Raw genomic sequence first — 26,433 nt, forward strand, 5'->3', positions numbered from 1 at the left:
ACACCTGCACCTATAGACCTGCATATTCATGCAATTATCCAACCAGCCAATCATGTTGCAGTAGCACAACATATAAAATCCTTACTGGGCTCGTTTGAGTATTTTACAGTTGTCCAATTTTCGCTGAGCCCGTGCCCGCTGTAACCTCAGATTCCTGTTCTTAGCTGACAGGAGTGGAACCTGGTGTAGTCTTCTGCTGTTGTAACCCATCCGACTCAAAGGCTCGAAGTGTTGTGCATTCCGAGATGCTTTTCTGCTCATCACGGTTGTAAAGAGTGCTTCATTGAATTACTGAGGCCTTCCTGTCAGCTTGAACCAGTCTGATTTCCAACCACCTGCACATCTACCACTAACTGGATATTTTTTTGTTCTGTACACCATTCTGTGTAAACTCTAGAGAATACCGAGTGTGAAAATAATTCCTTTTCATCATGAATTCTTCACTGCATGGATAAATATATTAATGGGTGTCCCTAATAAAGTGGCCAATGAGTGTATATTATAGGACTCTTAGGTACTTTGAGACGTCACTGCTATTCATTTCCGCTCTGCAAGCTTACTGTATTGTGCAAGAATTGATTTTACACCATTAACCAAGTGTTTAGAAATAACACAATTGTGGTTTATTTGGTCACATATTAATTCACCATACCAATTTTAAACTTTAACACTGCACTCAGAAATAAACACTGTTGGCACAAAAAAAACAACAAAAAAAAAAACAAACAAACAAAAAAAAAGTTGAATCAAAAACATTTCATTTCAAATGATCTAAAGTAAAAAAAAAAGAGTCAAATTTTACAGTACATGCTTTATATAAAACAAAACAAAAAAGAATCTTTACAGGCACTAATAATCGAGCTAATAATTACTGCTGGTTGATTAAAAACACATTAGATGGCTGTGCAATAGAGAAATATTAGTTACAACACTGTTTAAAAAAATACTATGGCACAAGAAGCCGTTAAGCAGTTTAGTTATTTGTCATCATCTGTAACGTCCTCCAAATCATCATCATCATCATCATCATCATCGTCGTCATCATCGTCGTCATCACCTTCCTCCTCCTCTTCTTCGTCTTCAACCCCTTTCTTCTGTCCTTTTGTAGTACTTGACTGTTTCAGAAACGAACTGTTTAGCTTTGTTGTTTTAGTGTAATGAGCCTGACACTGAATCATCAAGCAAACATTTGTAAGGTGTTTTTCACATTGTTACTATGATATCATGTAGAAGAAACGTGGCACTCAACACATGCATTGAATTCCCCTTTAAGGAAACTCCCAAGTTTCAAGGAACTCCAGGTTCTACTACAAAATATTGAGCTCATATTTTATTCATACTGCACCTCATTCCATTGGCTCCCTGTTTAATTTGGACTGTGTTCAAGCCTCGTTTTCTTTTTTTGTTGTTGTTGTTGCTTTTGTTGTGATTATATAAGCAGTTTCATACTACTTTTATAATTACAGAACTCACGCTACTACAGCAGATTTAAAACGAGCTGTCAAGCACGGATCATCAGCTTTCTTTTTCTAACTATGTTCATACTTTTACAATGACAACTACAGAAATAAAAAACAAACATCTTAACTACCTTGACTGCCCTCAAACAAAATGTAATAACTGAGCTTTAGTTTTATGTCCCTCCTAACCCACAGGGGAGGTGTGAAACACCTGCACATTGTGGGAGTTCACTTTCAAACAAAGTCACACATGAACACAATATCCACTTGACCACATTCGAAATTACAGGTATCCTTTTTACAGTTTACGTTGATCTCATTTTGGCTTTTCATCCAAAGTGACTTACATCTGGGACAGGAAACAACTGAGCAGTTGCAGCCTAAGGGCCTAGTCTGTGACAGCTTGATGTTACTGGGATTTAAACTCCCGACATTAAGATCAGTAGCAGGGATAGCCTCCTGTCATTTCTCTCTAACTCATTGAGTACACTTTCTTGTTTACTACAAACATTCTTACAATTCTTGCATTATATAGTTCTGTTAGATACTTTAGGGACTGCTAAACAGTGGCAGGTCCCCATTTAAATGCTACAAGTCCCATATACTTTGATTAGGCCCCATTACTCTGAAGCTAAACGTTTCACAGGTTAATGCTGTATGCTGCAATTCTTTGCTGTAGCAATAAGCTCAGGCCAATTGACTCTGGGGTGACCTGGTAAATCAGTCTACTGACTTTGCAGCCTTGCTGTGACCTGTACACTCCCTATGGTATTATATGGACCAGGTGGCAGCCACCCAATCCTCAGACCAATTGTTCAATTGCTAAGGAGCTAAGACACAAGGGCTTCCTTTTCTAAGCAGAAGCTGATCCGCTGGGTGGTGGACATCACCTTGGCCTACACAGACAGGCTGGGCGTTTAACCCCTACAGTGACATGCCATTCTACAAGGAACATCTCTGCCTCATGTGCCTTATTTAGAGGATTGCCATTCCTGGAAGTCTGTGATCCTTCTACCTGAGCATCATCATCCACCTTATGAGGGTTCTTCAAGCTTAACACCACCCTCTGAGTGGTGTGGGTGTAATGGTTATCTCTGAGGACCTTCCAGGGTAGTCATGCTCCTCGAGACATCATTGGCATTACCACCCCTTGGTGTAAGTAAGGGTGAAATAGAACACATGTAACTGTGGTTCTACAAGCCCTTCAGCTTTCTTTTTCATTCTGAGAAGTTTATACAGAAAGATGGTTGCATAATGCCAGTATTTGATGAAAATACTGCATCCCACATGAGTGCATGACTTGGTTGGAGGTCTAGACAGATGTGACCACATGCACAAGAACATAACATGTTTCACACCACCCTCGGTGGTAATCTAGGGTTCAGAAAACCCTAGCTATATTTGTAATTAGCATATAAGTTTGGTAATTTGGTTCTATGCAGCTATCATCTTATTTAATCAATGTGTCTGATCGACAACTATCAGAACAATTGGAGAGCATAAATACTTCACTTGTTTTACATCAGGTAATAAGTAATGATATGATAGTCAGATCACTAACTCAAATTCCATTACATACTGTGCAAAGTTATTTATGTGCATTTGCAGAAACAAAAATGCTAGCAGCTCTAACAGTGCTGTAATTGCTGAATGGAGAAGCAGGAAGCTTCATAGCAAAAAAAAATATATGAGTGGTTTATGAGAAGCAATCCAGTAATTAAGTAGGTGTAATCAACAATAAAGCAATAGAAACTGCTTTTAAAACGTGGAAAACATTTGATGATGGCGATATTTATTTGTATAACACTCACCTGCAAGGACCCTGATTTACTCACAGATGTGCTGGTGTGATTTAAGGATGTTTTGGAATTAGAACGGACGATCTCGATGCGTGACTGATAGTCAGGGGGATGCAGGGTGCTCCTGAAAATCTGCCAAAAGTCAAATCGGGGTTGTATAATTAAAGGTGAAACATTATGAAACTCATCTCATACTCATATAGTTGTGTCAGAAACAAACTTTTATTATCATTTGAAAATTTATTATATCTACAAATCCTGTGAACACAAGTGGTTACAGTACTGTGTTTGATGTTTTCTCTTAGTTATTACTTACCATGCATTCATACAACTAATAGAATATTATGGAAGAGAGATAGCAACTAGAAATATAAATATAATAAATATAACTCTGCAAAATGTTAGTATTAGCAGCAGGTAAATTAATCTATTTTGCAGTAAGGATCAGTAATCATGGGCCTTAAACACATTATGGGGAGAATTTAAAGTGTTTAAGGGAACTCATTTAGTTTATCTGTGGCATGGTTGCTGGTGCCAGATGGGGTGGTTTGGGTATTTCAGGGAAAAAACCAAAATAAAACAAACATCCAGTGAGCAGTAGTAGAGGCAGGAATGCCTTGTTGATGAGAAAGGTCAGAGGAGAGGGGCCAGACTGCTTCAAGCTGACAGGAAGGCTATGGTAACTCAAACAACCACTCTTTACAAGCATGGTGAGCAGAAAAGCATCCCAAAATGCACACCATGTCAAACCTTAAGGCAGACATGCTATAACAGCAGGCTACAAGAGCGTATGGTGAGATTCATTGCGCTGCTGCCACACTGGATTCCACCGACTGGATAACTGCATGAATGTGCAGGTGTACATTCCTAATTCCCAAAGTGGATGATGAATGTATATACGAATCTGCTACTCATCGCTTCATAAAACATCTTGACTCTTTATTAACCTCTGTTAAATATTACTCAGAGAGTCAGATAATGATATGTAGTGTACATGTAACAACCTTGCCACCTTTCACATACTTCATAACACCTTGTCGTACTTAAAACTTGCCCACTTAACCCATTGTGACCTTAGTATTATAAGTTTCTGCTTATCTTTCGTATCATTCTTCACCCAGACAGAACCTTATAATACTAAGGTTATTATGTGTAAATGAAAGATAAGCAACAGCTGGATTACCTTTAAGGACCTGGTGTTTACATTATTATTCATTTATCCGGGATGTTTTGCTTTTCTCTTAAACCACATTCAGGGTTTTATTAACATTATTGTTGCTGCAGACATGCTAAACAACCAGTAGTCCTCTTGTGCATAAATACTGAGCAGACAGTTCACTGTCTGAAATATGAATGGGATAGCTTGTAACCTTAAACATGCTGATTGTATCTTGGTAAGCCCTACGTTTCAGTAAAAAGATAACTGCAACTGTAAGATACGTCTGGTAAAGTTAACCCTTAGCAATACAGGTCTATCCTAATCTTTCACTTTAGCAAGCACTGACTTTGCTTTCTACTGGCATTGCAACAGTGCTGACTGGTTTTGACTCATGTTACAAAAATCCTCATACCAGAGCCATTATTCTTTAGTTTAGTTTCAGTGCTAAAAACAGCCAGACAAACTAGATGCCTACCAATTAGATATGATGAATATAATACAGAGGTTACATGGAAGTATTTGTGAAAACATAGCAGGTTACACAATCTCCTGACTCATAGTCAATTTAAAGGGAAGCTTCTTGGCTGATATGGCTTAGCTTCAGCTTAGAAACGTACATAGAACAATACAGAAGTAGAGAGTAAAAGCTGGAAGGTCAGAAGAAGCGAGCTGCAGAGCAGATCATAAATGGCATCCTATTAAGCATACATTAGGTGTAGAGGGTTAGAGGTAATCATTGTATACCCTGCACATGCATGTATGTCGAGATTAAGAAGTTATTTGGGATTTTGCCCTCTGGTCTGACAAACACCGCAACCATAGAAACAGCCATAAGGAAGTTTGGTGTCTTTAAGCCGTTGGACTCACTGATTTGTTTTGTTATTTGAACCAAGGACATTTAAACACAAATTATTTATTTCACTATTGATTTTAAACAAGTGTTTGGAAAAAAAAAATAAATCAGCTTATAAGAGCCTGGAAAGTACTGCCTGGGGATGTTGCCAAAATGGCCACCATGTAGACAGCCTTGATTATGTTCTATTCAACTCGGTTCACTTCCAAATTCAATTCAGTGTAGTTAAGCTGCCAGTTTCTTTTTCAGTCTAACAAACACAGCATCTTGAGAATTGTAACATTTGACAGCCCAGATCAAGAATACATAAACACAACCATTTACCAATGAAATAAATCCTCTCAAAACAGCCAAGTCAAGCACGTTTATCAAGATGTCTGTCAAACTGTTATATAGCAGAGACTTTATAAAATGTCCTGCAATCCAGAAAGCTGTCATTTATAGAGATATACAGTTCCAATCAAAATTATTCAACCCCCATTGCAAATCAGATTTATTGTAAAAATTTACAGACTTTCAGCTGTTTGCAGTGAACAAATCAAACAAAAGAAATTGAAGTAGTTCAACACAACGAATGCTTCAAGTGGTTTTCTAAATTCAACTGAAAATGCAACTTATAATGACTTCTCCAATCACCAAAATTATTCAACACCCTGAATACAATCCCTCACAACAGCACAATTATGCAAAAAAACAGGTGCTGTCTCAAGCACGCCTGAAATACCTGAACTGGCTAGGGGCATAAAATATATTAAATACCTGGATGGGGCAGAAAAAGGAAGCTATCAATGGCTGCAAGCAGATTTCTGAGAAGGCAGGTTGTGAAAAACCTTTGAGTGACTGCAAAAGCCCTGCAGCAAGACTTATTGGCAACAGGCACTGATGCTACAGTAAGCACAGTCAGGTGCATACAAAATGCAGAAGGTTTCCATGCCAGAACTCCAAGAGGTACACCGCTACTGACTCAAAGCAGAGGAAAATTCGGCTCAAAATCATATAAATAAACCACAGAAGTTTTGGGATTTTGTTCTGTGGAGCGATGAAATAAAACTGGAACATTTCGGCACGATGGCGTTATGTCTGGAGAAAGAAGAATGAAGAAAGATCACTCTGTCCACAGTCAAGCATGGTGGTGGCTCAGTGATGATCTGGGGCTGCTTTGCATCCTCTGGCACTGGAAACCTGCAGCGTGTGGAAGGCAAGATGGATTCATAGAAGTATCAGGAAATCCTTGGAGAAAACATCATGCTGTCTGTGAGGAAACTGAAGCTTGGGCATCATTGGAGCTTCCAACAGGACAATGATCCCAAGCATACCTCAAGTTCCATCAAGGCTTGGTTGCAGAAGTCATCCTGGAAGATTTTACAGGGTCATCATAGTCACCTGACTTGAACCCCATAGACAATCTCTGGTGGGAGTTGAAGAAGGCGGTTGCAGAACACAAACCCAAGAATATTGCTGAACTGGAGGCCATTGCTCATGAGGAATGGGCTAGGATTCCTCAGGAATGCTCCCAGAAGCTGGTGTCTGGCTATGCATCTTGTTTGCAGCAGGTCATAAGAGCAAAAGGGTGCTCTACTAAATACTAAAGATGCTTGCCATGAAGGGGTTGAATAATTTTGAAACTGGAGAAGTCATTATAAGTTGCATTTTCAGTTGAATTTGGGGAAACCACTTGAAGCAGTCGTTGTGTTGAACTATTTCAATTGCTTTTGTTTGATTTGTTCATTGCAAACAGCTGAAAGTCTGTAAATTCTGACAATAAACCTGATTTGTAATGGAGGTTGAATAATTTTGATTGCAACTGTACAACAGTAGAGGACATTCGGAGGTGACCTTAGGTAGACAGGCGTGCTGACACAATGCGGAGACCCTGTATATCAGTGCTGAAACCTGTTCTATTCTATTTACGATCTTAATCTTTTCTCTTGGTTTTGAAAAAGCTTTGTAACTGGCAGCAGTGTGTAGCGTGGTGGACAAGAACAGAGTTCTCTATTATCCAATTAAAATAGACAGGCTTTGTTGGTATACCTTTTAACAAATACAATATTAAGGAAATTTTAAGTTAATTAAAGTCAAGTCAAAAATTAAAGTCAATTCATTTTGTCTCTTGTTCTTAGAAAGGTGTGCAGCATGTGCATTTCTACTACTCGTTATCAAATCAAAGCTTTATCTTAAGACTTTCAAAATAATCCTACAAAACAAAATACAATCACTGAATTAAGAGTAATACCTCTAAATCTGCTTCTTCATCCACATTCTGGATGTGCTGATAGGCAGTAGTGTACACCTCCAACGCTTTGGCATGAAACACCATCTCCACAGTCACAAACTCCCCGAAGATTTTCTGCAAAACAGAAAAAGGCAGTTGTGTTGTCTTTATATTGGCAAAACAATTCTATTCAGAAACATAGCAGAAACAACAATGCAGCACACCTGAGGAAAAGTGTATGGGATTCAGATGCACTGCAAGGCTACAATAATGTACAGTATTACACAGTACAGTATTCAAAAGGTCTGAGCTCAATGTTCAGAACTGTTTTATGAACTTATATATATATATAATTTGATATTTAATGCTATTACATGATAGCTACAGTAGTATGCAACACTTTGGCATCCCTCGCCAAATGACATATTGTTGATTTCTGAAGTGAGAGGAAGTAAACACAACCTTTGCAGCAAATCTATTTTTAAAAAAATATGCAAATGTTAATGCAGTTACTTTATATTTGATAACTTAAAAATAATAGAAAAAATGATTGTGACATTTGCAAAAGTTTGCAGTCTCTACCAAGTCAGTAAAACCCCCTTTTCAGATTCAGCTTGCGTTTGTTGAAGTAGCTCATGGTGGATTTTGAGGTACGTTTTAGATCATAGTCCTGGTGTAAAAGCTAATTACTTTACACCTTCAGTTTCTTGATTGACTGAGTCACATTTTCTGATATTTATTGGAATCCATTCTACCATCTATCTTTGCAGTGTTTCCTGTGCAACTGGCTGACAAACAAACCAAAAGCATAACAGATCCACCCTCATTCTTAACAGTTGCCAAATTTTCTTTTCATCACATGCTACTCCCCCCCTAAACATACTGTTGATTGTTCATTTTTACTTCATCAGTACATAGTACTTGCTTCCAAAATGCCTCTGGGTTACAAAGATTATTTTTTGTATATTTTAGACGTTGACTTTTGTGATGAGGTCGCAGGTAAGGCTTCCTTTTGATGACTCTTCCATGCAGATCATGTTTGTGCTAGCGATGCTGCAGAACAGTGCTCCACCACTCCTATGTCAGCTAAACATTTCTGCAGGTTTAGCACACAGGCAGTTCTATCTGAGAGCTTTCTCGGCCTCAGGTCTTGCTTTGACTTCCACAATTCCCCTTATCTGCCATTTCTAATTGACATTTTAGACAGTGGAAATTGCAAGCAAAAATTGCCTTGATATCTTTTTATAGGCTTGCCTTGCTTTGTAGACATCAATTACATTCATTTGCAGAGACTCAACAGCTGCTAAGAAAAGCCGATAGTTGCTGGGTGTTATCACAAAGTTCGAAAAAGTCAGAGAATTTATTATACTCTCGAATTGTCTTCAGCAGACAATTCTTGACCCAATTATGCTATAATTATTATTAATTATTATTATAATTCTTAATTAATGAATAAAAAATTTTCACTTCAATAATCAACAAATTATGTGATTTGGCCAGAGATGCACAACTGTTTGATCACAACAGTATACCTCTAACAAGACTGTATCAATCTTCAATAAATATATATCCAATAAAAATAACAATATCCAATAAAGGTGCAGCAATGATAATGCATATATTATAAGCATCCATGCATTATAATTAGAATTAGATATATCCCATTTGATCAAAGATAAAATAAACCCAGTTCTTGATGGCAGACCCAGACTTCTGGATCCCGCTGTACAACTCATAATGATGCAACGCTTTTACCCGACAGACAGAAAATTGTGCAATCTCAGTAACCTTTATATCTCGGATCTTCTGCCTTTCAAACAGGTCTATTGTCTCCTCGAGCTGGCGAGTCGTGCGTGTGGCGTCCATCGTGGCTCGCTGCAGCTCGCTCTCAGCCTGTCACGACACAACTGACAGTCACGATGCAGAACTAACTGTTCACACATGCAGTCTGTTCATGTACTGTGGAGTTCATGTCAGGAAATTAGACCAGTGCTGAGCTCACTACCAAGTGCTCTGTAATTTGCCGTAATTCTGCACAACCGGCATATATTCATTTCAAATGTGAAGGCCCACCTGTGACTGTGAAAAGCTGTTAAGGAAATCTCTTTACAGGAATAAAGTTATAATCAGGCTACTGTTATTATTCATAGAAATAAACATAATAAGCCGTTTTTTTTTTTTTTAATGGCTTATTAGATTCATGGCCTGGTGCAATTCAAGCCTGAACCTGCAGCATTTGTTCATGTGTAGTAAGCCAGATTAAAGAAAAAAGGAGCAGGAAGGAAGGATACAATGATCTGTCTGTCAGAGGGGTTCCTCTGTCTCGTTCTCTCCAGCTGCTGTATCTGCTTTGCTTCTCGGTTTCTGGCACTCTGGGTAAGTTTCAGGTCCTCCTGTGGAGGAAAATGTGAGGAACAAACTGTGAAGAAAGATGGTGTTGCTTTACATTCTGCCCCCCCCCCCAAAAAAAATCTATAAATAATTTAGCTAAATCAGGTTGAACTATTTACCCACCTTACACTTAAGTAGCTATTTAACTAATTAAAATAAGTCATAATACTTTTACAAGTGAACAATGGCATGGTCACAAAAAGCTAACACAAACACTATGCAAAGGCAATCAAGAACAGTAAGCAATCTACAAGGTATCAGTAGATATGAGCAATAAACCTCTTAAGAAACCGTATTATTTTTACGGAAAGTATCCTATGCTATAGAAAGCACTCCAAGTATTCTATAATAGAGTTGTGAATGTGGTTCTCGTTTTTGCATTTTCACTCATATTTGGTGTCTGAAGCAATCTGTGAAAGCACACTAAACCATATGGATATTTACAGCAGGGTGAACTCCAACACAGACACAGTAAAGAGAGAGACACCACTGGTGCACTTAGATGAGGCTATTTACTAGCAAATAATAGCAGAAAATGACTAGAAATGAGGAAACAAGAATATCCACTAGAGTGCAGACACCAATACCACAAAAAAATTCCATTTCAGATAAATGACAGGACAAAAAAAAATGACAGGAAAGCTTAAAGTGTGAAGAAAGGAAAGAAAAGCTAATGCACTCTGGATGACACTTAAGATGATATAGGCTAACTGCCTTAAATGTGATATGTGTACAAAAGCATCTAGATTGCTTGTCGATCTACAGGGTAAACACACAAAACACACTATTAAGACAGGGTAGGATTTTAAAAGGCTAAAATCTGTCCGCATATTTGTCAGTATCCAAAGGAATGTTCACTTTTAGGCATTCATGACACTTGAAGAGTGCAGACACCCTTTCAAATGAAACCAAAAATGGTGCAGCAAAGACGCTGTCAGTAAATTTTTTCTACTTTAGCATTAGTTGTCTAAATAGGTATGGTCATTCAGAAATGTTAGTTATTCCAGGCACTGCAGTGTTACAATGCTATAAAGATACAGTTAACGTAGAACTGCAGAAATGAGAAACAAACCACGAATTATGTATGTAACTGTGGTCAGTAGTGAGAACCACCTGGGTGATGCAGCATTTGCAATAAATACTGATTTTGTATAGTCAAATTCCTTTCCCAGGAAATTTCTCACCAAATTATTGCAGGTTTGACATCACTAACAAATGACAAGGAACCCTGGTAGTTATTCAGGATTCATAACCCAGTTGTGTACAATGGAAGATAGAACATAGATAACATATGGCAACAGATATGAGGTCTGAGGTTTAGATTGCTGGGTACAATTCCGGTTAAAAACAAAGGGGGGCACAGCTTTTTCAGTTGCCACCCCTTGTTTATGGAATCAATTGGCACTGGATATCCGCCTTGCACCTTCAATTACCACTTATAAAAAGAGGCTTAAAACATCTCTTCTCCCAGGAGTTTTAATCAGATTTTTACTATTGTCTGTCTTTATTTGGTTTTATTCTGTTTTCTAGTTTACTTTTCTTTACTCTGTTCAGCACTTTGGTCAGCTTCGCTGTATTAAATGTATTTTTATAAATAAAATTTACTTACTTACTTACCAGGCACAGCAAGAAACACTCTACAGTTTTGCATTGGAATGGAAGGTCAATCAATTGATTCACAAAATTTAATGATATGACCTTGGGTTAGGAATTCAAGATTCAACCACAAGGTCACCCCAGAGTTATCTGGCCAACAACGCATGCAATGCAAGCTTATCACCAGCTCAATCACTTGTTGCCAAAGTGATACTAGCAGAAGGGAGTCACCTATTTCCCTTTTGTAGAGCAATTGCTTTGTTGGGGTCTGATATCTACAAGCCCTGAATCTCAAAAGGTTGGGAGTCACCAAGAGAACTGAAGTTGGCTTCCATGCAATATCAGGGCCCCCTGATCTGATATAGCCAACGCCAGATGGGTGATATTTTTGGCCATAAGCCGTCCTGCCCTCGGGGGAACGTGTTCCATGTAGCTCTTTAGTAAAAGGTTTATGGCTTGCCCCATGAAATACTGGGGAGACTCACACATCTGCGAGGTGGCAGGACCCTTGGAACATGGAATGGAGTTGCTGTGGCCTAAAAGTTATGCAATGACAGACATGCTGGTTGTCATGATACTGAAACCTGAACGCTTTAATTTAGGAAATGTTTGGCTGCTGGCCTAAAGAGAATACACAGTGTTCACATGTACAGCATAGAAGATTGTGTTAACGGCACCTGGTGTTATGCATAAACCAGGCTGGTGGAGAGTTGACACATATCCTGGCCTAGGTCCTGGCCCACTGTGAGGAGTGAGGTGTTGATCAACCCCCTCTCAGAGGGATCCGATTCTGTAAACTGGATTCACTGCTCCAAAGCGAACAGTAAGATACATGGTGCAACAGTGCATTAAGTTCTCCACTGAGACCACCTGCAAATGTGATTACTTAGAACAAGCAGCACACTAGGTACTACAGTGCATCCGGAAAGTATTCACAGCGCTTCACTTTTTCCACATTTTGTTATATTACAGCCTTATTCCAAAATGTATTCAATTCATTATTTTCCTCAAAATTCTACAAACAATACCCAATAATGACAACGTGAAAGAAGTTTGTTTGAAATCTTTGCAAATTTATTAAAAATAAAAAACAAAAAAAAGCACATGTACATAAGTATTCACAGCCTTTGTTCCAAACTTTGTTGAAGCACCTTTGGCACCAATTACAGCCTCAAGTCTTTTTGAGAATGATGCTATAAGCTTGGAACACCTATTTTTGGGCAGTTTCTCCCATTCTTCTTTGCAGGACCACTCAAGCTCCATCAGCTTGCATGGGGAGCGTCGGTGCAAAGCCATTTTCAGATCTCTCCAGAGAGGTTTCAAGTCTGAGCTCTGGCTGGGCCACTCAAAGACATTCACAGAGTTGTCCTGTAGGCACTTCTTTGTTATCTTGGCTGTGTGCTTAGGGTCGTTGTCCTGTTGGAAGACGAACCTTCGCCTTAGTCTGAGGTCCAGAGCGCTCTGGAGCAGGTTTTCATCAAGGATGTCTCTGTACATTGTTGCATTCATCTTTCCCTCGATCCTGACTAGTCTCCCAGTTCCTGCCACTGAAAAACATCCCCACAGCATGATGCTTCCACCATCATGCTTCACTGTAGGGATGGTATTGGCCAGGTGATGACTGGTGCCTGGTTTCCTCCAGACATGACGCTTGCCATTCAGGCCAAAGAGTTCAATCTTTGTACAATCTTTGGTCTGAGAGTCCTTCAGGTGCCTTTTGGCAAACTACAGGTGAGCTGTCATGTGCCTTTTACTGAGGAGTGGCTTCCGTCTGGCCACTCTACCATACAGGCCTGATTGGTGAAGTGCTGCAGAGGTGGTTGTTCTTCTGGAAGGTTCTCCTCTCTCCACAGAGACACACTGGAGCAATGTCAGAGTGACCATAGGGTTTTTGGTCACCTCCCCGACTAAGGCCCTTCTCCCCGATCGCTCAGTTTGGCCGGGCGGCCAGCTCTAGGAAGAGTCCTGGTGGTTCCAAACTTCTTCCATTTACAGATGATGGAGGCCACTGTGCTCACTGGGACCTTCAATGCTGCAGAAATATTTCTGTACCCTTCCCCAGATCTGTGCCTCAATACAATCCTGTTTCTGAGGTCTACAGACAGTTCCTTGGACTTCCTGGCTTGGTTTGTGCTCTGACATGCATTGTTAACTGTGGGACTTTATACAGACAGGTGTGTGCCTTTCCAAATCGTGTCCAGTCAACTGAATTTACCACAGGTGGACTCCAATCAAGTTGTAGAAACATCTCAAGGATGATCAGTGGAAACAGGATGCACCTGAGCTCAGTTTTGAGTGTCATGGCTAAGGCTGTGAATACTTATGTACATGTGCTTTTTGTTTTATATTTTTAATAAATTTGCAAAGATTTCAAAAAAACTTTTCTCACGTTGTCATTATGGGGTATTGTTTGTAGAATTTTAAGGAAAATAATGAATTTAATCCATTTTGGAATTAGGCTGTAACATAACAAAATGTGGAAAAAGTGAAGCGCTGTGAATACTTTCCGGATGCACTGTATGGTACTGGTACCATAAAGTTCTATGAAAGAGAAATATGGGTACTATGGTATGTCTAGGACTACTCAATCCAACTCAGGCTGCTACCATACTTAGTAGCTGCCATGGCTAATTTAAAGCCTGTCTGCAGTATCATTGAACTAGCAGAGACAGACCCAGACCCTTTTTCAGACATTGCTGAGGTCAGAGTTCTATAGTTTGACTGCTAAGTCATTGTCAGCCTGAAAGAATCTCCTGGACATAGCAGTAGGACTAGGAGACTAGGAGAAGTATGTAGAGAAGTATGACTAGTTATTGTGCTACTGTTCTCAGCAGTGAACAGTGCGTGGCATGGTGAGGAACAACCACTCAATCATGCTAGCGATAGAAGCCCAGTAGTCTGCTAGATGGGAGACGTGGAATACTTGGAGATGCAACACTGAGGGAGAAGCTGACCAGTGAGGAAAAAGAGAGGTAAATGCCACATACAGAGTGGAGAGGGAAAACTACAAGTTTAAAATCTGAAGACTCTTCTGATGTAAAATTTCTAAATTCACACCTATGCTATCTTTATATGAGGATCAAAACCCTCATTTGAGAAGATATCCAGAGCAGGGCTGTGGGCCCCTGAGGAATGAAGAACAATCATCTATAGTTGTGAAGATTTTAGTTATCCAGGATAAAAATGTCTTGAAGTTGTAAGTGACTTTTATGCTTTACATATATGTATGCATGTATGTACAGTATGTATAATCTTATGTATTAGAAATATGCAAGACTATCAAGTCCAGTCCCTTATGTATACTTAGTCAGCTGATACAAGACAATATTATATAGCCCATATATCATACATACAGCTAATACTTAAGCTTGCCTCTGGGCAAATTTTAAGCATTCTGAATGTAAAAGCCAATTACTAATATAGCCATAAAATACAGATCATATGTGAGTAATTACTTTCTATTTAATCATCTAGTACTTTTCACTCCCAGGTGGAGAAACAAGTAGAAATAATATATTTGGTTGTTAATAATTCAATCATAACCATCAACTTTATTGTGTGTATCTTTTCGTGACCGTTGATTTTGCTCCTGTGTAATACTATTACTGTGTAATAAAAGCATGGCTGGACACATACTCTGTCAATGTTTTTCAAGACAAAAACGTAATTAAAAAAAGGTTTATAAACATACATTGCATAATAATAGATCGATAATGTGATTATCTATTATAAATTTTCTAAAGCAGACTTTCTTTGATGAAGTGTTCTAGGGTTACCTCAGCCGACTGAATAGTCCTGTCCCATATGTTTCATCATTATCAAAATAATGTAATACTGCCCTCATGTGATCATTTTGAGTAAGAGGTGAGGTGTCTAATGTGTTTATGATTTACACTTACAGATGTTTAGATGGAACCAAACTTACCCTTTTCAGTTTCACAATAGTACCATAAGCTTTCAGAGGCTCAACCACTTTGGCATCAAGTCTTTCCACCTGTGAGCAATGATTATACATAAAAATAATAATTCTACAGTGGAAATGGGAGACATATTTTCTAAGGAGCTTTAGCACAATACAACTAAATACATAATTATTGGCACCTTCATAAAAATGACCAAATATTTCATTATATAATGAGTAACATGCAATGACTGATAATTTAGGATCAAACAAGTCCATTTATTCCCCTTAAGTACTGCAATTCTTTAATGTGAACCTTTATAAACAAACGAACCAAAGGTCTACACCACCGTAACTAGCATTTAGTAAGAAATAACACTGAACCTCCTACATACATACATAGATGAACATACTTGTAGAGGTATCTTGGAAACTCTTCAATGCAACACATTTCAAGATGCTTAGTTAATATTCTTAGTTTAGATCATCTGCCTGGTCCTGTTAAATTCTCAGGAAGGATTTACAGTATTTTATGTAACGCTTTCTAAAGGCATGGACCTCTGAAACTGTCATCTTTGAGGTCTCGTTTTTGTCTCCCTCACTGTACTTTTATTTATTTATTTAATTCATTACTTGACTTGTGCAGGTCGACTGGCTGTTTTGCATCAATACTTTTTTTTTTTAATGAAAATTTGTTTGCGTTTCGTTATGTGTGACCACGTTTGTCTAATACTGCTGAGGTTTGGTTGTGTAAGCAGTTTCGCCAATCATCATGTGAATGTTTTTTTTGTCCATGCTCTTGAAGGATGGCAACAATTCTGGACTTGACTATTAGTTCAAGTCCACTAGATACTAGATATTAGATACAAGATAAGATATTTAATGTAATATAATTGTTATGAACACACTTGGGCTTGTCTGTAGTCCTGAAGTGTGGCAAGCTGATCTGCAAAATGCTTCAGTCCATTTTTCAGGTTGGGTGTCTCCATGTCTGCGTAGTGGCCAATCTCTCGGACCAGCAGGTCAGCCTTGTCCCTCAACCGTGCTGTTTTACGCACGTACGCCGCAAAAATCTGGCACAGCTCCCCAAAATGTTTCTCCACATGGGTGATGCTCTCCTGGATCTGCTTGGTCTGGGTGTCTCTTTAATAAACAACATGAGGAAGAAAGGCAGCACTGTGTCAATTGTTGCACAAAGCTTTAAGTCATGCATTATAAATCTTAAGCTATTATGATTCACTGTGAATACTACTAACATGCATGCACAGTTAGATGATGCCATTTTGCAGTAACTTTGACATCTAATAGGACTCAAATAAATAAATAAGTTCTCACTTTGGTAGTTGCTTGTTAATTAGTTATCAACTAAACGAACTGCAATAATATTTCAAAGCGTAAAAAAACATAAACATTACGAAAGCAGCTGGTGTAAAACTAATTAAAGAACCATTTCTGCTTTCTTGTCTTATTATCTAGAAAGCTAGCTAGCTGAAGCGCTAATGCAAATCCTTATTGTATACGCTATATACAAACTGGAGTAAAGTTAGAGTGACGTTGGACGTTCGATATTCGCAGATTTGCGGAAATTAAGGGACCGTCTCTAAAGTTACATACGACATTGTTAAACACGTTTCTAACTTCAATAGCATTGGAAGGGAATGACTTACAGTCATATAACCAACTGCAAAGTGTTCATCTAGGTGTCAGGTATAATGCACACCTCTTAGATTTTTTGATATTTATCAAAATAAGCTATTAGGTCATAAATATACAAATAGTGCCATGTATTTCACTACAGAATGGGCCCATACACAAAACATGCCATTATTTCATACATATTATATCATACAAAACGACATGCTGCCAAATTTAAGTAATGTCTCTAAATTCTGCCGTTTAAAACCAACCCTAAAGCTTATATTTCTCGTATTCACAACTGTAGACTTAGTTTACCTGGCTAACTCGCTAACAGTCATTAGCCACCTAGCAAAACAGCGGTGTTTACCTTGATCTTGCATCCGGGGTACGATTCATGATCATGCAAAACCAACGACTCGCTAATCAGTTAAATTAAAATACTTTTTTTTCTACTGCCTTTCTATTTGGCGCAGATACAGTTAGTGTTTTCGAGGCAGCTAGCATTAGCTAAATGGCTAGGTAGCTAAATATTTGAGAAAGGCGTGCGCCGTCACCATGGAGTTGCGCGCCCACTTCCGGTGGAAGCTGGTTGCCAGGATAAGTGACAAAGTCCAACATCATGACTATGATAGCAAAATGTATTAAATATCAGCTTACAACACATTTTTTCATCATCATCATCATCATCATCAACAACAACGGTTTCCATAAATAGTTCTTTCACAAACATCCTAAAATGGTCTTATATTTTTACAGTTACAATCAAAATTATTCAACCCCCATTGCAAATCAGGTTTATTGTAAAAATTTACAGACTTTCAGCAGTTTGCAAGGAACAAATCAAACAAAAGCGATTGACATAGTTCAACACAACGAATGCTTCAAGTGGTTTCCCAAATTCAACTGAAAATGCAACTTATAATGATTTCTCCAGTTTCAAAATTATTCAACCCTTTCATGGCAATCATCTTTAGTAGTTAGTAGAGCACTCTTTTGCTCTTATGACCTGCTGCAAATAAGATTCATAGAAAGACACCAGCTTCTGGCAACGTTCCTGAGGAATCTTAGCCCATTCCTCATGAACAATGCGTGCTGCAACAGCCTTCTTCTACTCCCACCAGAGATTTTCTATGGGGTTTAAGTCAGGTGACTGTGATGACCCTGTAGAATCTTCCAGGACTTCTTCTTAATCCAAGCCTTGGTGGAATTTGAGGTATGCTTGGGATCATTGTCCTGTTGGAAGGTCCAATGACACCCAAGCTTCAGATTCCTCACAGACAGCATGATGTTTTCCCTAGGATTTCCTGATACTTCAATGAATCCATCTTGCCTTCCACACACTGAAGGTTTCCAGTGCCAGAGGATGCAAAGCAGCCCCAGAGCATCACTGAGCCACCACCATGCTTGACTGTGGACAGATTGTTCTTTTTTCATTCTTCTTCCTCCAGACACAACGCTGAAATGTTCCAGTTTTGTTTAATCGCTCCACAGAACAGAATCCCAAAACTTCTGTGGTTTACTGATATGATTTTACACCGACTTTTCTTGTGCTTTTGGGGCAATAGTGGTGTACGTCTTGGAGTCCTGGCATGGAAACCGTTTAGTACGTGCCTTACTGTGCTCACTGAAACCTCAGTGCCTGCTGCCACCAAGTCTTGCTGCAGGTCATTTGCAGTCACTCGAGGGTTTTTCACAACCTGCCTTCTCAGAAATCTGCTTGCAGCCATTGATAGCTTCCTTTTTCTGCCCCGTCCAGGTATTTCATACATTTTCTACCCCTAGTCAGTTCAGGTATTTCATGTGTTCCAGCTCAAGCACACCTGGTGCAACTAATGAAGCCCTTGAGACAACACCTATTTTGCATATTTGTGCTGTTGTGAGGGATTCTCTTCAGGGGGTTGAATAATTTTGAAACTGGAGAAGTCATTATAAGTTGCATTTACAATTGAATTTGGGGAAACCAATTGAAGCATTCGTTGTGTTGAACTATTTGAATTGCTTTTGTTTGATTTGTTCATTGCAAACAGCTGAACGTCTGTAAATTTTGACAATAAATCTGATTTGCAGTGGGGGTTGAATCATTTTGATTGCAACTATAGATATAGTGCGATAAATGAGGAATAAAACGCACAGTAAAAGCACACCGCTAAGTGTTTTATTCCTCTTATACTGCAGAAATTTGTCAGCAATTAAAGTTTTTGTATTAAAAAAAGACACCTTACATTTTTATTATTTATAGTTAATGTTCAAGAAAATCCACCACAAAACTAGCTCCTACTATCAGTTACGTCTTAGCAACTATAAACACCATCAAAAAATCAAAAAATGTTAATGGTTTTTAACAAAAAAAACATTTTTTTAACAAAAAATGTTAATGACACCATCAAAAAATTTTTATGGTTTCCACTACAAATACAATTACAAACCATCAGCTAACCATTTAAACCATTATCATTACTATTACTGGTCCTTAATGGTATTTCCTAGACATAACATGCCACCAATAGAAGGCAACAAATTACCAGAAGAGACCCACAGGAACCATTACAGTTTCCATTAAAACCAATACAATTCCCATTATAACCATTACAAATTCCATGAGGGTTTTTATTGTCTTTTTTCAGCAGGATAATTGTTCAGTCTTATTCTCATGAAGTTAAAACAATGCAAGAACCAAGAACACCATGCAGTGCATTTGAACTGTTTATAAGGTACATTTATCGTTGCGGAAAATCCATGAGACGAGTCGATTCCTGTTATAATCTATGTTATAGCAGTTATAAACAGTTGTTCCCTCACGAGCCTCTCTTTGTATGTGTTTGTATCTTGTATGTTACTGTAAAACCATGAAACACAAAGTCTGCTGTTCTGTAAACTGTCCTGTGGCTGAAAATGTACTGTTACAAAGCACTGACACTGGAGACTTGTCCATTAAATGCAAAAATAAATGTCTCTTTACAAAATTAACAAAGAGAAATCCTTGTAAATAACCATAGAAATTTAAAGAACACTATCTGACCAATCAGAACTGAGAATTCACAGCACAGCACTGTGGGATAAATAAAGATTAGGTGTCATTGTTAGCAAATTGCTGTGGTCTAAAAGGAATAAAACACTTCAGGATGTGCTGCTATAGGAAAATAATCAATTTCAGGGTGTTAACAATAACAGTCAATCTTGGTCTGTGCCACACCACACACATTTATTGTTTTTCATGATTATCATGTTTAATTGCCTACATAGCTATGAGAATAGAAAGTTTATAGTGGAACATTTTCCATGGAAATGCTTTGTGATGAATGTGAGGCCAGGTTTATATAGGATTTGGTCATAAATAACATCCCTCTATCTGTTATTAGTGCCATCTACATTTCAGTGAACAATTTGTGGCCTAATTTATATTAGCTTGCTAATGTACCCTGTCTGATCAGCTGTCAAAACATAGACTGAGTTGGTCAGGCTGGTTGATCATCTTTGCCATCTGGTAAGTTATTTTCCAGTTTGCTTGTTAGTTTTCTAAACTGACCAAGAAATGTTTGAGATTTTCTACTTGCCTTACAGTTGTGCTATTCTTAAAAAAACAAAAAACAAACAAAACAAAAAAAAACAACAACTTGCCTGCTCTGAAGTAGGTGTGTTAAACACACATGTCTACCAGCATTTACCACACCTACATACACACCACAAATAGATAAAACAAAACAAAACAAAACAATATCTATACATATTCTGAGTCTGTTTTGTGGCTCAGATATGAATTTTCACAGCTCATCCTCCGATGCTGCTCCTCAGCCACTTTTACAGTCTTTGTAACATTGCCAAAACACATTGACATTAATGGGAATTCACTGTGACGCGCTGTTTCAAATGCATGAATGTCACCAGCTGCTCTGTCTGTCTCTGTGGAGGATGTCCAAAAACCTTAATTATCCTGCTTAATCATCCATGGAATTGAAACAGGGGAGATTCCTTTGCAGCAGATTGTGTAAAACACAGCTATTCTACTTTCTGGAATGATATCTATGGCACAAATTTGCACACTTGATAAATACAGATTTATTTTCATAGCTCTTAGTAATAATTTGTAGCATGTTTACTAAAATTACAGAGTGATCAGGGGAATAATGGGAATAATGTAATGTATGAACTCCAAATCCATTTTTGTTATGAATGATGAATATGGCAAGAAGTTCATTTGGGATTACACAAATTGGTTGACATTTTCATGTAGCATAAAAATAAGTAAGTAAGTAAGTAAGTAAGTAAGTAAATAAATAAATAGATAAATAAATATAAAATTTCCAGTGTGTTGTGGAATGAAATGCCACTGGGTGGCAATCTGCCGCTTTCTTTTAGACCTTCAGCTTTACATTCTTCACTGAAGTTATACTATTTTTTGTGTATTATTCGTTTTAAGCATATAAATCAGAAATTACAGTGAATTATTCCAAAAATTTACTGAAATACCTATGGACAAAGTACATAGTTATGAGAGTTAGCAATGTGGTCTTGGGAGTTTAATTGGTTAAAGATTAAAGGAGACCTATTATGACACTTTTTATAAGATGTAATATGAGTCTCAGGTGTCCCCAGAATGTGTGTGAAGTTTCAGCTTAAAATACCCCACGGATCATTTTTTATACAATGCTGTAAATGCTCCTTTTTCGGTGGAAGCAAAAACACGTTATTTTCCTGTGTGTCTCTTAAATGATCTGCTGCTCCCCGTCCCCTTTCCAGAAGAGGGTTGTGCCTTTACAGCTCTTGCTTCAGATACTTCTGAACAACAAATCAGGTGAACCAATATGACTGACATGTAAATACCTGACACTGATCAAGGAGAGACTCCGGCAGAAAAAACTTCAGGCTAAAAATAAAAATGACGACGTCGCTCTGGTCTCCGTGAATACAATCAGACACAAGGTCACTTTAGCTGCATTAGTCATGGAATCTGCTAACAAACATGTCCGGAAAGGCGATTTGCAAACATTCACAAAATATAAAGTGCGATACTTATGTCTTCTGGATATAAAGCCGGATCATGAACAGTTGGTATTGATCCATCCTTGAGAATAAACTTTTCAGCAAATCCTGCTTTGTATTGACCCACGTTCAAAAAGCAGTTTGGTGTAAAATGATTCGCATAAACATACACAAACTTAACTATTTTTTGCTGCACATTTCCTTCAAAAATCAAACTTCTCCACTGTGTCTTCAGTGGCTCTGATGCTGGGAGTATATGAAGACTCTTATGCTCATTTTTACAACCAACAGCAGAAAACTTTCTACGCTTACACAGCTGAGATATTCTTCTAATCACTGTAGCTGCTCCAGCACAGAGAACATGGCAGACTGTGTGCAGCTCGCTAGGGAGGAGCTATTCAAATAGGGCAGAGTCCATCACCAGTCATGGGCGGGGCCTGTTCCAATGTGACGTCACGTTGGATAGAAACGACTCATTTTGAGACACTGTTTTTGTTTTATGGGGAATATAAAAAAAGGAGTGGGTGGATTTTTTTTTTTTTTTTTTTTACCATTGTAGGGTGGTGCCAAAACACATTTATGTTCAAACATCATGTAAAAGTGAATTTTGCATAATAGGTCTCCTTTAAGTATGATGTCTGTTTCAAAAATGAAATGATAAATTTTGTAGTTGATGCAGATTTCACCACTGTTTGTATATTCTATAAATCTCAATACAGATAATGACAAACAGATATGAATATAGACATAGTGTACAAATTAAACAGTGATAATATTTTCCTTTAATTTTTCCTTCATCCTACTGCTGAGGACTGGTGCATTGTTTGTTTGGTGCATAAATTTATTCTGTAAGAGTCTGTCTTCCTGGAGTCTGACTTTCTTAAAGAACAGATGGTGTTATTACAAAAACACCAATTAGCAGGAAGCGCGTTGTATCCACGCGGCTCTTCCGAGCTTTGTGCTGGTGGCCGTCTGCGCCTTGCTGACAGATTTCATCTCTCACAGAACAGATCGGGAGTGACATATGTCAGCAGGTCCAGTGAGAGCTACCAAGGCCTGTGAGCATCTCTCCCCACGCCTGCAGGTGAAAAACCTCATCAGTGTCGCAGCCCACGAGGGCCCTCAGGCCATCTCCTGCTCGGCTGTGGCAACTCAGCGACTAAGGTTCTGCACTTGTGACTGAAAGGTTGTGAGTTTAAATCCCAAACCTGTCAGCCACTGAAGGGGCCTTTAGCAAGGCCATAGACCCTCAACGGTGAAGCTGCATCACTTGTTTAAGCTAGTAGCATCTACTAAATTAGGTATTACAAGTTACACACAGGAGAAGTTTTGAAAATGGCCTTGTTTTGACAGTCCAAATGTCTGGAACTTTGCTTCTTCTTCTTCTTCCTCTTAATATTATTATAATAATTATTATATCTCTTACACTGGTCTGTAATGAAAGTCATCTTAAGTTCAACGTCACTATTTCTGTGCAGAATATTCTCCGTAGTCAGACTTGGCTTGTTCAAGTTCTTAACTTGATTTTCTGAGCATCTAGTTCAGATGATTAAAATAACCCGTGTGCAGTTGATGCCTCTCATGCTGTCATATTTTTTTTTGCAGTGTAGAGCTCTCCTATATATATATAATATTACGTATAACTATTATGTACATATAATATATTAATTCTGATTGACATGGACAAGACATGGACAATCAAACAATCACTGGAAAATTTCTTTAAAATTTAATAATATGGGTTCCACACATCCCGCCTCCACCCTGTGTGCAGAGTTTGCATGTTCTCCTTGGGCTTTGAGGGTTTCCTCCGGGTACTACGGTTTCCTCCCCCAGACCAAAGACATGCATTGTAGGCTGACTGGCACCTCTAAACTGTCTGTAGTATGAGAATGTGTGTGCGATGGAGCCCTGCAATGGGTTGGCACCCTATCCAGGGTGTCCCCGCCTTGTGTCCCGAGTTCCCTGGGATAGGCTCCAGACTCCCTCGTATCCCTGTGTAAGATAAGGGGTACGGAAAATGGATGGATGGATGGATGGGTTTATTGCCTACTAGATTGCTTAGTACAGCTCATCCTAAATATTTTTGAAAAAGAACTATGCTATTATTTTGTATGGTCAGCAACAAAAGGCATGAAAAAACAGACTGAAATGGTCAGAAAATGATTCTTTTAAATAATTTTTTATTCACATGCACAACATTAATTTGAGAATGCCAATTATGGAGCTAAAATCACAATATGTACCCACAATGTAATTGTCATGCTTTCATTGTCATTTTTTTTTCTCATTTTGAGTTTTAATCTGAATGAATTGTTGCCATGTTTCCACAGTTTAATGGAAACTAAGCTTACTTTTGTTACTGTTGTCACATGCCAAGTACAATATCATATTCACTCCTTGAGATGATTATTGTCTCCAATTAAGATGCGTATTCTCTGAACTGTTCCATGATAAACCGATATAAATAAAACTGAGACCCTTACAGGAACAATTCATGCAATGAATCAATGTCATATACATGTATTTAATATTGAATAATGAAGAATAATGAGTACATCAATCAATCAATAAATGAGAAACTCCATGAGAAACTCCATGCTGTTTATTTGTATCGTCTTCCTTAAAACCCTCAAATTCTTTCAATTATTCATCATTATTTTATTATTTATTATTAACCACAGTAACTACTGTACACTTCAGCATTCTCGTTGTCATACTAGTGTATTTACCCTTAATGCATCTCAGAGTGGGAAATGTTGCCAGACAGCTATTATCCAGACACAGATACATCTGAGTACATCTTTAATGCACATTAACCTCACAACATCTATTGCTTCCCCAGAGAGGTTGTTCTGGACCTCATCCAGCATTACACATCACACCGCAGACTGCACATGATTTCAGACTACAGTAGCCAAGCACGTGCTTTATTGTGCTTTATTCTTTTCTGTCAGATTCGGATCCATGATCTGTTTGAAATATTTGAATAAAAGTCTTCATTTTTATGATGAGTACACTGGTCTGTGGTCTTTCTAAACATGAAACACAAAGGCGATTTTAAGGTCTGTTACGTTACCTACATGTCTTTATTTGCATTCACACCTGTGCAGAGACACCTGCCATTGTGCTACTTGGCAAATATTGCTATATGTGTCTATTTTCACAAAATAAAAACAAAATAAGATTTGTAAGAATTCCTTACAACACACTGTAGTTGAGTTCTTGAATCTGATGGGCAGAAGGTGTTGATTCATTTTCTATAACAGCACCGTGTTGACAGTAGTTCCAGCTGCAAGGCAAATTCGAGGTTTGCATTAACGCACTTGTTCTAATATGAAATGGTTTCTATGGTAACAGCTAATTCAGAGAGTTTTATGGCTTGACACTCAACCCAATCTATGCCTAATAATAAATAAAATTAATGTTTTTATTTGACAAAAAAAATCTGAAGATTGATATGATTTTGATGTTTTCTGTAAGGATGTAGGTTTATTTAACATATAGGAAGGAGTCTCCAGTGTCAGCTCTTTGTAATAATCAGTTTTCTTGGTAACTGTCAAGTGTTTTTGTTTTAGTAACTTTAAAAGAGAGAAAAAGGAGATGGAGGGAAGGTGAGGGAATGACTGTTTAGAGCCGTAACTAACTTGTCTTGCGGGATTTTCCACAACTTTAAATGTAACTATAAACGGATAAAAAGTATTGTTTATTTTATAAATTTTAAAAAATGTAATCACTGGCAAAAAAAGGAGAATAAAACACACTATTTTTGAGTTTTATAGAGTTTTTACACAATATTTAGAGTTGTAATTGTAACTCTACAACAGTGTTGTGGATTATTTTTCCTATAATGTCATGCCCCATTGTATTTTATACCTTATATATTAAACTCCTTAAAAAATTATATTTGCATTACTTGAAAAACACAAAAGAGATGGCTGCGCTGATGGAACATCCACTGCTCGTGTGTGTGTGTGTGTGTGTGTGTGTGTGTGTGTGTGTGTGTGTGTGTGTGTGTGGGTGGGTGGGTGGGTGGGTGATGATGCTGGAGAAGCTAAGTAAAACTGCTGAAGGTGTTGAACGTGTTTTTGCGAGTCAAATTTCAAGGCGTAATTTTTCATATATTTCACCATAGCCTTGCAAGAACTGTCCTTATGTCATCAATATGCAAATAAGCAAAATGGTTAAAAGCGCAGCCATGGATCCCCGAAGTGCATTCATTAGAAACTGTTAGCATAATTGATTCCCAGTCTTGCCATAAAACTGTTCACTTTGTGAGTTGCTCAAGTCCTATGAGACTGCACAGAGAGGTCACTAAAAAAACAGAATAAATCACTAAGTAGCTCTATTGGCCAGTGGATGGTGTTTTTTCCCCCCTGAGACACACACACACACACACACACACACACACACACACACACACACGCATGCACGCACAGCAATA

The 26,433-nt window shown here is 38.2% G+C and overlaps 1 protein-coding gene across 3 annotated transcripts; it reads right to left on the bottom strand.

Annotated features, from left to right (window-relative positions):
- Positions 1-600: 600 nt before the first annotated feature.
- Positions 601-17,593, bottom strand: cibar1 (CBY1 interacting BAR domain containing 1). Of its 3 annotated transcripts, none has more exons than XR_008397302.1 (8): positions 17,377-17,593; positions 16,280-16,514; positions 15,396-15,464; positions 9,775-9,876; positions 9,272-9,562; positions 7,505-7,618; positions 3,272-3,391; positions 601-1,115 (listed from the first exon to the last, which is right to left on the bottom strand). XR_008397302.1 is itself a non-coding variant. In XM_053684250.1 (4 exons), exons 1-4 carry the CDS (start codon positions 9,347-9,349, stop codon positions 978-980), a joined length of 450 nt encoding a protein of 149 aa, XP_053540225.1. In that variant the 5' UTR covers positions 9,350-9,516; the 3' UTR covers positions 601-977. The 3 variants fall into 3 exon arrangements, 1 of the variants encoding a protein (XP_053540225.1); XR_008397303.1 differs by lacking the exon at positions 17,377-17,593 and adding an exon at positions 16,628-16,705; XM_053684250.1 differs by lacking the exons at positions 9,775-9,876; positions 15,396-15,464; positions 16,280-16,514; positions 17,377-17,593 and having other exon boundaries at positions 9,272-9,516.
- Positions 17,594-26,433: the final 8,840 nt, after the last annotated feature.

The sequence above is a fragment of the Ictalurus punctatus genome, chromosome 12 (genome assembly GCF_001660625.3).
Source record: "Ictalurus punctatus breed USDA103 chromosome 12, Coco_2.0, whole genome shotgun sequence".
NCBI lineage: Eukaryota > Metazoa > Chordata > Actinopteri > Siluriformes > Ictaluridae > Ictalurus > Ictalurus punctatus.